The sequence below is a fragment of the Takifugu flavidus genome, chromosome 9 (genome assembly GCF_003711565.1).
Source record: "Takifugu flavidus isolate HTHZ2018 chromosome 9, ASM371156v2, whole genome shotgun sequence".
Lineage (NCBI taxonomy): Eukaryota > Metazoa > Chordata > Actinopteri > Tetraodontiformes > Tetraodontidae > Takifugu > Takifugu flavidus.
In genome coordinates this window covers 15,490,981-15,506,264 of record NC_079528.1, presented here as the reverse complement: position 1 = coordinate 15,506,264, position 15,284 = coordinate 15,490,981, and the positions used below count along the sequence as shown (strand labels likewise).

Sequence of the window (15,284 nt, the reverse complement as noted above, 5' to 3'; positions counted from 1 at the left end):
TGTGTCTGGTGAAACAAGAGGGTGAGCGACACGTTCTGTTACAGTCAGAGCAAACCACTGTGTTGAACCCTTCTGTGGGGCAGGCAGGATCGTTGCACACTGCGCAGTAACCTTTACAAAAGTGGGTATAGGGGTGCTTAAAAGTCTTGTAACAATAATTACAGACTGACGACCCCAGGAAGGCTTTGAGATTTTTATCCCATAATAGTGATTTTGTAGTAAAAAGAGAAACAACTGATTGGAACGATCAGAGAATTTTGTCTCATAATGTGAGAGGGGTTTACTGTGGCATGTTCTGTAAAACACAACAATTTTACGCCCCAAAATATTTTCAAATTTACCAATGTCACTGAAAGTGACGGGGGTCTCATCATTTAACCAGCCTGATGCTGCAACTTCCTCGCAATATCAAGGCATTCTCTTTCAGTAAGTTTCGGGTAGATAACGTGAGCTAGACTGATGGCGAAGCAAAGCTGGTTGTCTCTGTTGTCTACGATAAATAAGTGACGTCTTTTTTGTCAATGATTTCACAGTCTAGAGTTTTCTCCATCTTACGTTTGGCACCTCCTCCTGGGTTCTGCACCACGTGAAGGATGAATTCTATATTCTCATCCGCTGAAATGATACCGTTTGACTGCACAATCCGATCTAGCATTCCATTAAAAGCCGGTAGAATATTTTCACCTTGTTCATCCACAGCAACTGTAACATGATTGTGTACGTTTTCACCCACCACCTCCAACTGTATTAAATCATTGCGACTACTATGTCGTCTGGCAACATCCACCAATTCGCTGATAACCCCTGTTACATCTCGATAGAATGTTGCAATGTCAGGCACATTTCCCCGAGTGGGAATGTTAAAGGAGCGTCTTGTTCTCCATGCGTTAAAATCATTAAAAAACCTCTCACCCCGCTCAGGAGAGAGATCGGATGGATTTCTCCTAGCCCTCCTCCCCCTTGCTGAGGAGAAAGTTGAGGGGGGGCCATCTGTGAACCCTTGAGGGGCTGCTCTCGACCCCCTTGTGTGTCTGCTGAATCCGTCTCTGATCTGATTGTTACCGCGTGTGTGTAAGACATGATCACTTTGCGTGTGGAGAGCTGATGAAGGAGAATGATTTTCAAACTCTACTGCATTAACTGCATTAAGGTTTTCGAGGGCATCATTTATGAGTTGTAAGGTGTCAAGTTCTAGGACGTTTTCATTTTGCTCTGTAAAATGTAAATTTATTGGAATGGAGATTGGAATTTCACTTAATTGATCAACAGCTATTTGTAAAGCATTCGGTACTTGATTAAAATATTCAACATTGAAATCCTCATCACTTAATTGATCAACAGCTATTTGTAAAACAATCGGTACTTGATTAAAATATTCAACATTGAAATCCTCATCCATATCTTAAACAAAAGACAGAAAAAGGAAAAAAAAAAAAAAAATTACAGCTTTTTCAACACTGTTTTAGTACACCTTTGGTTACAATTGGAGGAAACAATATACCGTATGACATTATTGAAAATCTCCAGCACTACCTTGTCTTGGGGGTGTTGGGAATGAATGTAGCAGCCTGTATCTCAGCCCTGTCAAAGAGCGGATCAGGAACGCTCTCGTGGTGCTCGTGCTGTTGTTGGGGATGATTGTATCCGGCTGTATCCCCGTCCACCCTGTTGAAGGACGGTGACGAACGCTCTCGTGGTGCTTGTGCTGTTGTTGGGGATGATCGTTGCCCCCCGTATCCCCCTCGACCCTGTTGAAGGACGGTTCAGGAACGCTCTCGTTTAATCTCAACCCTGAATCTGTAATTAGATGAGAGATGAGTTATTATTTTTTTATATATTATTATTATTATTAGTCAAGAAGATATAGTATAAATATACCATCAAACAATCTCCTAACAATGTTAGACTTGTGTCTCTGGTTCCTACGTCTCCTTATCGGCCTCGCAGGTTCGAAAGGATCTGGTGAAAGGGAGGGTCGAGCTGCCGTGGGTCCCGCTGTAAGTACAGGGGTCAGAGTGGTACACGCTTGCCGTATTCTACGTCTCCTCGCAGGGGCAGAAGGTTCACGGGAGGGTGGAGCTGCCGTGGGAGTCACAGTGCTCAGAGAGGCGCACGTTTGAAGGTTCTGTTTTGATGGTTCTGTTTAGACAGAGGGGAAAATCGTTAAAATACAAATCATCAAAACGGTACATATTTGTATATACTTCTAATCACAGATAAATATATTACCTTGTACAGTCGACTTCGGTCCTCCTGGCTGTCTCACACGTCTTCTGGAGAGTTTGTTCGTCTGCTTACTTGAGTCAGTCCCATGTTGAAGTGCCGAGGTTTCCCTCTCAATCTCAATTTCACCAATTTCAGATACACAGCAATTTGTCCCCTGCACGGGGGGTGGGGTTTCAGAACACAGCAATGCTTTTACTGCTTTTTCAGTTTCTTGGTTGTCTTCGGATACCAATCTTTCAGCCCTGGCTAACAGATCTGAAAAATGTATCATAAAAAGTTATATTTCAGCAATCTATGAACAACTGAGCTGTTCATAAAAAACAAAACAAAACAAAAAAAAAAAAAACTGTATGTAAAATACCAATGTCTGTTTGCGTGAGGGTATTCCTTCAAACTCATCGGCGCTGACTTTAAAGATACAGAAAGTTACACTTAAAAATCTAGAATAAAAATAGAACAACTTTCAGGTAAAAAGATCACGGATTGCTTACCAGGATAAATTGGCATATGGTGAACCTCTACTGTAACTTCTAAAACACAGTTATTCGTAAATAGTAGTTAATCTTAATTAATAGTTCATTCATTAATAGTTTTCTAAAACTATTTAGAAAACTACAGAGAAAAAGTTTGGGAAGAATTTGAGGCTTACCGGTAGTCATCTTTGCAGCCATCTTTGTTTGTTACACGCGCTCGCAGACGGTGAAGCTTCCGATGAAGTTCTGGAGGACTGAGCTAATGACTGTGAGATGATCATGTATATATTCGCTTTACAATGCTTGGCGAGAATGAAAAAAAAAAAAAAAAAGTTGATTGGCGCCGAAAAGTCTGATATTGACGATTGCCCCGGTGGACCAACTGGTCCCATGGGGATACATCCCTACACGGGAACTCTACCAAACAACAGGTTCAGGCGATATAACTCATGTTAAGAATGTTTTTCTCCAGGAGGGCCTCCAGGTCTCCACGGGATTTAAGCTTCTTCAGTTACACACCTCGGACACCGGAAGACAACGTAGGCCCCTAAATTTCTTACTTGAGGCCACCAACTCTTTTCTCTTTTCTTCTGAACCACAGTGTTAGGGTTCTAACAGTCTAACTTTCTATAGTTTTCTCTTCTCTAGTTTTCACAAATGTTTCACAAATGTTTGTTCTGTGGAAGGTTTCTGTTCTGTGTTGTTTTCTTTCTTCACAGCCTTCTTCAGTCACACACACCATTCTCGGTTTGATCAGTTTCAACACACCCCAGTCATTGGAAGACATCGTAGCCGACAACATAGGCCCCTCTGGAAGATTCTTCCCGCTGATAGAGAATCAGCTCCCCCGTCTTGTAACGGAACACATACCCAAAACTCCTGTTTGACTATAAGGCTCCAAAGACCATTCTTGCTGCAAAGGCTCCGAAGGTGACGCCTGGAGAACGCTGTACAAAAACGTGGATTTTTCAACTACTTTTCCACACAATTCTCTTATAACGGTCACAGCCGTCTCACCAATCAAGGATGTAGAACTACTCATGTTGTCCACGGATGGCTATGCCAGGACTATGGCAAAATTGTTTTGTCACTGTGTTGTAAATATTGCCCTTATTAAAAACAGAGCAAGAGAAAAGGGGGGGGGGGGGGGGGGGGACAAAGCGGGGAGGGGGGGGGATGGTGGGGGGGGGTGGGGGATCCACCCTTTTAAAAAAATGGCGGGAGGCGGGGAAGGGAGGTTGGGGGGGGGGGGGACAGATGTGGCGGGTTCAGGGAAAGGTCAACCTGTCACTTTGACAAGAAGTGGTCCATTTCTTCTCTAACGCTGGTTTTACTGGTTGCTCTGATTGCCAAGACCTCTAACATTATTTGGTCCTTTGAGCGGAACCAAATCATGTGAGGGAATCTATAGAGGGCACGCTGAAACCGATGACTGTGCACAGCCAGAACCCATCAACGGCAGTTCTGTATCAAAGACCTCGGTCGTGAATTCGGCATGAGGCTGGGTCGGGCGGGCCTCCTCTGAGCGAGAAGTCCTCCTGTGACGGACTCCGAACTACATTCTGGTGAACCAACGACACGGACGGGTAAGGTGCGTTCCCGCAATTGACTGAGGTTCATTCGGGGAACCCAAGACCCATCAGGGTTCTTGACAAAATTGTCGTGGGGATCCTATACTATCCTCCTGAGTTGGAAGCAGAGGCAAGACTTGTCCGCCTCACTGAGGTAGAAGCCTGACAAGTACCAACGAAGGCTTTTCAAGAACCGGGGATAGATTAGATCACATGATCACTCTAGATGGTATCTCATTAACATCTAGTCTTTCTGTGAGAATCTAGGAGAACTTTTGATCAAAATCTCTCCTTCAACTCACACATTAATTAGTCTCCTAGAAGGTGCCTGTTTCACCTGAGGAACATCACAAAAATAGGATAGGAAACTACTGACGCGGCATGATGCTGAAAAGTTAATTCATGCTTTTGTTACTTCCAGGCTGGAAGAAGTAACAATCCAGGCTCTTTAAGAAGCCTCCAGGTGATCCAAAATGCTGCAGCTAGAGCTCTGACAGGTATTGACAAAAGAGATCACATAATACTGTAATGGGCGTCTTCTTTATTGGCTGCCCGTTAAATTTAGAATAATTTTAAAACCCTTCTTTTGACCTACAAGGTACTCAGAGGCCTAGCTCCATCCTACCTGGAGGAGCTAGTGATACCTTATCAGCCCAATAGACCGCTCTCAGAATGCTGGTCTACTTGTGGTTCTCAGAGTTTCTAGGAGTAGAATGGGGGGCCGAGCATTTAGCTACCAGGCCCCCTGCTATGGAACCAGCTCCCTGTCCAGGTACGGGAGGCTGACTCCATCTCTACTTTTAAGATCAGACTTAAAACCTAAACCTTTGAAAAAGCTCATTGTTACTAATTCTGTAGTTCCAGTTATATATAGACAACAAATTATCATACTTAGGGGTCGTCTAATCATTAGATTAACATCTTAGCTGTGCTGCTATAGGCCAAGGCGCTGGGGTCCGGAAACTGGATCACCTGACAAAAGAATGGCCTCTGTCACCCCCACCCCCCCCACTGGGTCATGGGTATTTCCTCTCTTCTCCTTGTCGCGGAATTTTTAGCCGTTTGGAGAAGAAAACGATTAATCTAAGTTACTGCGTAGGAAATGGTTTTATTCAGTCAGTCGGTCAGGATACACACACGGAAGCATGCGAAGAGATCTCTACTAAATGTACACAGTTCTGATCTTATATAGTCGAAGGCCCGCCTCTGAGGCGCAGACACAGGACGTCTTCACAGCATGTGTGCGCTGCATGCACAGGACACAGGACGTCAACACAGTAGGTGCGCGCTGCATGCACCGCAGGAGTTTGGTGCCTTCACAGAATGTGTTCCGGCTGGCGCAAGAAGTTGAATGACTGAGAACGTCCCCCCCTCAGTCGTTTGACGTTGGTCTTCTTTGAACCTCAGCGCGTCTTTGTTTCCTTGTAAATGAATGAGGAACCAAACGGACTTCATCTGCTCTCCTGAATTTACATTTCAACCCTTCCTTCTGCACTCATTTTACATTTCACAATCAAATTACATTTCATCCCCTCCTTTCCTCTCCCTCTCCCTCTCCTCTCCTCTCCTCTCCTCTCCTCTCCTCTCCTCTCCTCTCCTCTCCTCTCCTCTCTCTTTACCCAGCTGGCCATCAGCAGGAGGGTCCCCCTACATGAGCCTGGTCCTGCTCAAGGTTTCTTCCTGTTAAAGGGGAGTTTTTCCTTGCCACTGTTGCTTGTCTGGGGTCAGGCCCTGGGATTCTGGAAAGCGCCTTGAAACAATTTTGATTGTATAAGACGCTATATAAATAAAGATTGATTTGATTTTGATTGTATTTGATTTAGAGGAAGTATGGAAGTCTGAGATTATACATCCTGTAGGACCTCACATAACTCAGAATGGGACAAGGACAGGCAAGAGACCAGTTCAAAATCCCTCCATGTTGTAGATACATGGAACAAAGGTATCTAGGGTCCATAAATTTTGTCAAAATATGGCATGATAAAATGGGATTTGATGGACAATTGGATAAACCAGAGAAATTAAGGGCCCTGATTAAAGAAATAAAAGAAACGGCAGAATCTGATTCATTGTGCCAAAGTCTGGTACAATGAGTCTGTTAAAAGACGAGAAGGTCATAATAAAGGCAAGAAATTAAAAGAAAAAGTGAAGGAAGGACCACAGCCTTAACTTAGTCCTCCTCTATCTATCTATCTATCTATCTATGACTGGATAGGTCAGTGGTTTACGCCACTGACTTTGGTGCGGAATCCAGGCGAGGCCTTAGACACGGCTCCTTACGCATATATGCCCACATAGAGTCATACCGGCTCGGACGTTGCCCGGGTCAACAAGGTCCACGCCATGGGTCCTGATGGGGTCAGGGGTCCTGATGTCAAATTGGCTACTGGAACAAGGCATTCATGGAGCAGGGCAGAGAAGGTGGTACTGATGGAGTGTTACTACGGGAGTAACCCCAGCAAGAGAGGGTACATGCAGAGGATGTGGGAGAGATGGGTACTTCGAAACCCCACATCCTCACTGACTAAGAAGCGGCTCTTAGCTCGGTGTTCGAATATCCGCAATAAGAAGCTGCTATCACAGCTAGAGATTGACGAGGCACGGGCGTGCCTCACCCACGGTACAAAATATGCTACGGCAGGGTGAGCCAGGACGCCAGGTCAGTGTGGGGGTGATTTCATCATCACCCCCCAATATTGAGATTGGGTACACAGCCCCAATGACGGACGGAATCAGGACAAGGGCAGCTGACCTGAGAGAGAGAATCATGGAGTCCTGGGGGAACTCAACTACCTCCCTGCCAAGGCTAACACACAAAGTATCAGACGAATCTCTACTGGAGGACATGAACACGGCACTGTCAACCATCCCTACCACTACCATCACTGAGACCAATCAGCGGCAACTGTAGGTTATCCTACAGATGCTTGGCTATAAGATGAAGAGCATGAATAGCTATAAGGAGCAAATGGCCCCATGGAGAAGAAGGCTAGAGGCAAAGATCATGGCAACATGGAGAGAAGTCAGCCTCCTAACAGAGCTGAGTAGAGGTGTGAATCCTAGGAAAGAGTGGCCCAATAAGCACAACAAACTGTCCATACCTGAGGCACTGGAGACTGCCTGACAGCCCTGGCTACCCGACTAAAGAGGTACACAAGAGAAGTAGAGGAAAGGAGAATAAACATGGTGTTGTCCACCAACCCGGCAAAGGTCTACTCTCAATGGCAGGGCAACAAGATGACCCCCCCAGGGCTGAGACGGAACAATACTGGAAGAGTATCTGGGAGAAAGAGGCAATGCACAACACTACTGCCCAATGGCTGCAAGACCTACAGAGTGAGAACAGCCAACTCCCAGAACAAGACCCAGTAGTCATCATCTTAGCAGACATCCAAACAAGAGTGTCCAAAATGAAGAGCTGGACAGCACCAGGGCCCAATAAGATCCATGCCTACTGGCTTAAGAAGCTGACTGCACTCCATGAATGCTTGGCAGCACAGATGAACCAGCTGCTAACACCCAGAGTGGCTAACCCAAGGCTGTACATGTTGGTGCAGTTTTATACGGCCATCATCGAGTCCATCCTCACCTCCTCCATCACCGTGTGGTACGCTGGTGCCACCACCAGGGACAGACTAAGGCTGCAGCGCATCGTGCGCGCTGCCGAGAAGGTGATCGGCTGCAGGCTTCCATCCATCCAGGACCTGTATATCTCCAGGACCCGGAGGCGTGCAGGTCGGATCACGGCCGACCCTTCCCACCCTGGTCACGGACTGTTTTCCCCCCTCCCCTCAGGCAGGAGACTACGGTCCATTCGGACCAAAACCTCCCGCTACATGAACAGCTTCTTCCCCTCTGCCATCAGGCTGCTGAACACCAAGTGACTTATCACTTAAGCACCATGTACAGCAGCCAGTTGGACCCATGAACATCACATTACTCCTGCATTGACCTGCACTATTTCTTACCATTTATGTATATACTGTATATATGTCTTATTTTATTTTATTTATCTTATTCTAGTGTTGTGTTCTTATGTTGAATGTCGCAGCGTCACACCAAGACAAATTCCTAGTTTGTGTAATACTGTGTATTACATGAACAATGGCAATAAACCTGATTCAATTCAATTCAATTCAATTCAATTCAATTCAATTCAATACAGTCCTCATAATGAAGGACCCCCAGAAGGGCACAATACCGTCCAATTACCGGCCCATAACCTGCCTCAGCACCACATGGAAGCTCCTATCAGGCATCATAGCGGCTAAGATCAGCAGGCACATGGATCAATACAATACATTAGCAGAGCACAGAAAGGCATAGGGAACAACACCAGAGGTGCCAAACACCAGCTACTGGTCGACAGGGCAATCGCCCAGGACTGTAGGTTGCGACACAGCAACCTGTGCACTGCCTGGATTGATTACAAGAAAGCCTATGACTAAATGTCACACACATGGATACTGGAGTGCCTGAAGCTGTATAACATCAATAGGACACTAAGAGAGCTGAAGCTGTGGAACACGATTCTGGAGGCCAACTCAAAGCCAATTGCGCGGGTGAGCATCAGATGTGGCATATATCAAGGAGATACTATGTCCCCCCTGCTGTTCTGCAAATGCCTAAACCCCCTCAGCCAGATCATCACCAAGAGTGGCTATGGGTACCAGTTCCGAAGTGGAACAACCGTCAGCCACCTCTTCTACATGGATGACATCAAGCTCTATGCCAAGAATGAGCGTGACATCGACTCCCTGATCCACCTCACTAGGATCTACAGCAAAGACATCGGGAAGTCATTCGGACTAGATAAATGTGGGCGGATGATATCTAGAGTGATAGCAACATAAGGAAGAAGGAACACGAGAAGCTGGAGAAGTACCAAGGGCTGAAGGAGGAGATGGAGAGAATGTGGGGCATGAAGGCAACAGTGGTCCCAGTGGTGATTGGGACACTAGGGGCAGTAACACCCAACCTGAGTAGATGGCTCCAACAGATACCAGGAACCACGTCGGAGATCTCTGTCCAGAAGAGCAAAGTCCTAGGATCCTGGGCAGAACCCTCAGACTCCCAGTCTGAAGAGGACCCGAGTCTGAAGGAAGGAGGCACTGCCCAAGGAAGAGATTTTTTTTTTTTTTACACACACACACACACACACACACACACACACACACACACATATATATATATACACACACACACACACACATATATATATATATATGTATACACACACACACACACATCCAGGACCCCAATAGGCTATGGTGATTCATTCATCGCAGTAGCAGAACCAAAACCTGGTGTCGAAGATGTTTTTACAATGATAGAAGTTGCCAATCCAAATAGTGGTTTAGGACTTCAACCCCCCACAATGCTGGTCTACAGGACCTGGATGCCAGAGGATTGTAACAAAGCTTGTGCTGAAATACCTAAGCCCGATGCAGACGTCGAAGCTTGTATAGAGGGAATAAATGAGTTAATGAGAAGTTACCATACAAATGGGGCAGAAACAGAACAAGTAGAAAATTGGACTCACATAGAGCAGGCAACAGGACGGCCCTAAGCCCATGACACAAATGATCTCAGAACTCAAATTGATAGTGTATTTGGGAGAATGAGAGGCAAATTCACACACCGTGCTGATTATAGTGCCATAGGGAGGTGCAAGCAGAGAGAAAATGAATCATATAAAGAATATTCTCATAGAATGAGAGACGTGTTCTGTCAGAGTGGATCTCCGTTCTCTGATAATGATAACGGACCATATCAACAACAATTAAAAATAGCACTCCATAATGGTACACGTACAGAAATAAAAGACTTTGTAGAGAAGCACATGATAGGATTCCCTGAAAACCATGCTATGCACGCAGAAAGGCACATAAATAAGAAGAAAAAGGGAAAGAAAAGTAGTGAAATATTTTTAAAAGATGAAGTTGAAGCATGTTACTATGAACAAAGAGGAAGAGGTCGCGGCAGAGGCAGAGGTCAAAGTGGACAGAGTAGAGATGACAGTTGTCATTATTGTCGCAAGCCAGGCCACTGGGCAAGAGATTGCAGGAAAAGGAAGGCAGATGAGGAAAGACAGAGAAGAGAGAATAAGGGAAGTCTCATCCATGGGACACATGACTAGATGAAGAGGAGATAGAAGTGAATCTTGAGGAGATTTTTAGTGTAAATATTAAAAGACCAGAAATTCAACTAGAAGTTGAAGGAGTTTTGTTATGGTTTCTTGTGGATACTGGGGCAGGAAAGACAGTTGTAAAATATACTGTTCCACACATTAGGGATATCAACAAACACACTGGGAGTGTGATCAGCAAATGGAGTTGTTAATAAAGCAAGACTCTCAGAAGATGTAAATATTATAGACCCGGTGTCGGGTTTACGACAATGTCCAGTCAGTCTATTAGGACGTGACTTAATCTCTCATTTGAGGATTGCATTGTTACCAGGGAAGAAAGGACAAATTAAAATCCAGCGCATGACTACAGAAGTAAACGTGTTGGAAGGCCTGGATGAGCCAGTACCCTATTGGACCTTAGATGTTGTAGAAAATGCCGGTCCAGCAAATTTCATTAGATTTGCAAAAGATAAAATATGTGAGTTTGTGTTAGACACAGCTGAATGGCACAATCCACATACACTGCATGTAACCATGCATTATGGTGGACCGCCACATCCAAAGAATGACCAGAAGTTTGCTCAGCTGACAAAGACAATTACGGGCATGGCACAAGATGTCTATGTTCATGAAGAAACTGCAGTGATAACCATCATCGGAAACAGCTTTGTATCATGTTTCAGGCTCAGTCACACATATATCAGTATCTAAGCCAAAGGATGGGAGGCAAGGATGTCAAGCAAGAATGTGGTCAGCCTTGAGTGATTGGAAACAGGAGGGTCCAGATAGATAGTACAACCCCAGATACAGAGTGTGGAAGGTCACGCTGAAACAAAGAGTGGTTTTCACACCCTCACAACATCTCAGTGTTGAGCATGAACAGACATGAGGTTTGTTTATGTTAACAGGAAAAGAGGAAGAGAGGCTAAGTGCACCTGCAGATGTAGGAAGAAATGTGTATAGATGGGCGGCTATTGTGAGCCATGGGCCTTGCCATGTCTCTACAGGAGGAATGGTGAAGGTAGTACAATCACAGTTCTATGCAATAGGATTTCAATCTTACTCTAAAAAAATTTGTTTAGCATGTCCGATTTGTTTGAAGCATAGTCCTCAGGGAGCTATTAAGCCAAAGAAAGGTAAAACACCTATACCATCCTTTTCACACAATTTGTATGGATTACAATAAAATTAGTCCCTGTGAAGGAAATAAATATTGCTTAGTGTTAATTGATCCTTTTACTAGATGGATTGAAGTTTCCTACAGCAAAAGCAGATGCAGTAACAGTAGCAAAAGGACTATGTAGAGAAATTATACCTAGATTTGGGGTTCCAAAAGTCATTTGGAGTGACAATGGATCACATTTTGTGAATGAAATAATTGACAGGGTAGGACAAATATTTAAAATTATTATAAAGAGGCATTGCTCATATCATCCACAGAGTGCATTATTGTTTGGTCCTCCTTCTTACTAACATGCTCATATACAGATCCGTTCCCACACTCTATTTTCCCACATTTTAATCCTTCTTGTATTACCTACGAAACTACTCTACTTTTATTAAAACAGCAATAACATAAAATGCAATTCACAATATTTCACAACATCCCCCCTGTTGATCTCTAAGTAGAGATCACATCCATTCTTCTCGTTGTCCGTCCTCTTCTTCTCCTTCCTTAGAGGCTGACAGGAGAGGCATTGTCATCTTGGGATCGGTAGATCCCTTTTCTACAGTAGCAGTAATAAAGCGTACACACAAAGCTCGGATACATGGAATACAACAGCAGCCACACGTAACGATGATAGCTCTAAAAACGGCTAAGGAAGTAAGTATAGAAAAAGAAAGTCAACGCTTTCCATTTGCCATACATCTGGGTCATCCAACAGCCAAGTCCACACTGGAATTTTCTGCCAATTCACGAGAGAGGGACCTCACAGTCCATCTAGAGCTGAGGTGGTCATCGAGGGCCGCATCCAAGCCAGACCCCCCACCCCACAGGCAAACACCCCCACCCGGGGCCCTATCCACCCCGGCAAAAGCACCTCCCGCCTGGCAGGATGCAAATCCCGGCCCGAACCTAACCCCCGAGGAACGGACTCGACCTCCTCTGGTGGGCAAGTCCAATCCATGAAGGCCGGAATCCAGCCAGGCCCCACCAGGGAGAAACCACCCCCACCAAGGCAAACAGAACCCCAGGTGAAAGTACCCACCCGCAGGACAGAAAGGCCGGCCCGGACACGGTCCTCGAGGACTGGATTTATCAACCCCTGCAGAGCTTTAGTTACGGAGCCGTCCGGAGCTGTATTGCTGGGAATATAAGTGCAGCACATTTCTTCAAACATGTAACACATGCCCCCTTTCTCAACCAAGCCGCATGTCTAAGGCCATTCTATTTTGCATCGCTACCAGAGAGGTTGCTGACAGTTGCTTAGCGAGTCTCTCCATTGCATGTCTGGTCAGGTTTGCTAATCTTTGAACATTATAGTGCACATAATTTATGCGGTTCACATTCTTATTCGGTGTAATTGGGAAGAGAGCTGCAATGATTGGAAGATTTTCAAACCCAGCCGCCACCTGATTAGCCAATTGATACTCCTCTGGAACCCTCGGGACTCCTATTGCATCTATATATGTGGGAGACCCTACAGACAGATCGAACGCAGATGAGCTCCTCTTCCGTAGAACGTGTCGTCGGCGTCGGGCTGTTAGGCCTGCTGATGTGGTCGGTCTATTCATACTCATCCTGTTATCAATCAGTGTCACCAGGGTTGCCAGTCTTACCCTTGCACACCTTCCTTTCGCTCCTGCCTTTCCCAGTTTAATTAAGTTACAGAAAAAGCAAATGAAAATGTTGTTTGGCTGATTTTTTTTTAAAATTTATGAGTCAAATGTAGCATCTGAAGCCTGTGCCTCTATTCTCTGCAGGCCTTGACCTTTGTAAAGCCACAACTTGTTTTTCAGCTAGATTGACACCATCTCAAGATATGGTTTACACGTGTCCTGCGACCCTTGTTCTTTTCATAAGTTCGTGATGGCTATCATTTTTATTTCCCATAAGAGGAGCTGATAAGAGGTGATACTGGGGTCCATACGCTCCTAATTGCTCTTCACAAGAGGATGTGTACCATGAGGCCTTACTTCTATTTTTGGTAATAACTGCACTCTATTCCATTTTGGTTGGCTATACTGTGTTATGAGGTCAGCAGAGAAGAATGTGTTTACCTGACCGTATAAAAAGGTGCTATCAAAGTAAGCACTTCGGAGATCATTTGACCATTTGACCCACGAAACCTCGGGGGCAAGCTGCAGCGTACGATTGATACCTGACTGGTCTTTCCAATAAACATCTCTTATAACCAAGTCGGTGTCTACAAAGATTCCTTCCTCAACAACACCTCTCGACTACCACTAGAAGAAATATACAAAACACAAACACAAACAAACAATGCAGCTATATTCTGAAAATGGAAAATAATTTATGTTAATCCATTTTAATGTGATTTATGGTGCAGATTTGCTTCTGTAAAATTCAGGCACAGCTTATCCCTAATTAGGCCCATGAATAATACTAGAACTTATTCTGCCACTGGAAAGAAGTAGGAATACACCTTGGTTGCATGTAAATTATTCACACAGATTGTGAACAGCTACAAGAGCTTTTAAAAATGGCTAATAAGGCTCAAGTTTCTGTTTTGGGTTTGTGTAAAGAAATTAAATCCCTGAAGAGCAGGGACAATAACAGAACACACAAACTACACATGGAACATTTTTAATGTAATATTAATGTGACCTGGATGAACACATACATTAACAATATATAATTGTTGAAAATAATTAACCCGGCATGGCAGATCCAAACAACCAACTTCAATGTACGGATTAAACTCATTTTGTCTATGTAAACTCTTAAAAGAAAGACTGGGGCAACACTGAAAATTGAAAATTCTTTGAAAGGGTTCCAAACAAGCTGTCCTCTGCACTTTAGTATTCAGAACATAAGGCCCTTTCCCCAAAATAATATTTGGCTTTCTCAATCCCTGGCTTTCTTCATCTGATATCCCTCCTCTTCTCTTGTCTCATAAGATGTTATGTCTCCATTGTCATCACCTCCTTTTCCTCCTGCTCTCTCTGTCATGTCAGACCCGTTTTGACTGACATAATGCAGAGATAGAACATTTATTGATCAGTCCATGCAGATACTGTGTGTGTACCATCTGTTGATGGTATAGTCAGCATACTGCTATGAGGGGTGACATCTGAAAGAACTATGTCAAATGAGTGGAAACGGCAAAGGAAGGAGAGCTTGAAATATAATAAAAGGAAGTCAAAATGTGTAAGGTGGCAAATATCAGTATATATAATAATATTGAATTGAATTGAATTGAATTGAATTGAATTGAATTGAATCAGGTTTATTGCCATTGTTCATGTAATACACAGTATTACACAAACTAGGAATTTGTCTTGGTGTGACGCTGCGGCATTCAACATAAAGAACACAACACTAGAATAAGATAAATAAAATAAAATAAGACATATATACAGTATATACATAAATGGTAAGAAATAGTGCAGGTCAATGCAGGAGTAATGTGATGTTCATGGGTCCGACTGGCTGCTGTACATGGTGCTTAAGTGATAAGTCACTTGGTGTTCAGCAGCCTGATGGCAGAGGGGAAGAAGCTGTTCATGTAGCGGGAGGTTTTGGTCCGAATGGACCGTAGTCTCCTGCCTGAGGGGAGGGGGGAAAACAGTCCGTGACCAGGGTGGGAAGGGTCGGCCGTGATCCGACCTGCACGCCTCCGGGTCCTGGAGATATACAGGTCCTGGATGGATGGAAGCCTGCAGCCGATCACCTTCTCAGCAGCGCGCATGACGCGCTGC

General features: G+C 44.5%; 1 protein-coding gene across 1 annotated transcript in view; it reads right to left on the bottom strand.

Moving 5' to 3' along the window:
- Window positions 1-1,073: 1,073 nt before the first annotated feature.
- LOC130531845 (uncharacterized) overlaps window positions 1,074-15,284 on the bottom strand; it is a 447,745-nt gene continuing 433,534 nt past the window's right edge. The window contains exons 2-5 of the mRNA XM_057044026.1: window positions 2,876-3,341; window positions 2,230-2,481; window positions 1,879-2,139; window positions 1,074-1,797 (exon numbers count right to left, since the gene is read on the bottom strand). Of these exons, the coding sequence (XP_056900006.1) occupies window positions 1,511-1,797; window positions 1,879-2,139; window positions 2,230-2,481; window positions 2,876-2,897 (822 nt within the window). The 5' untranslated portion in view covers window positions 2,898-3,341 and the 3' untranslated portion in view covers window positions 1,074-1,510. The remainder of the gene's footprint in view (window positions 1,798-1,878; window positions 2,140-2,229; window positions 2,482-2,875; window positions 3,342-15,284) is intronic.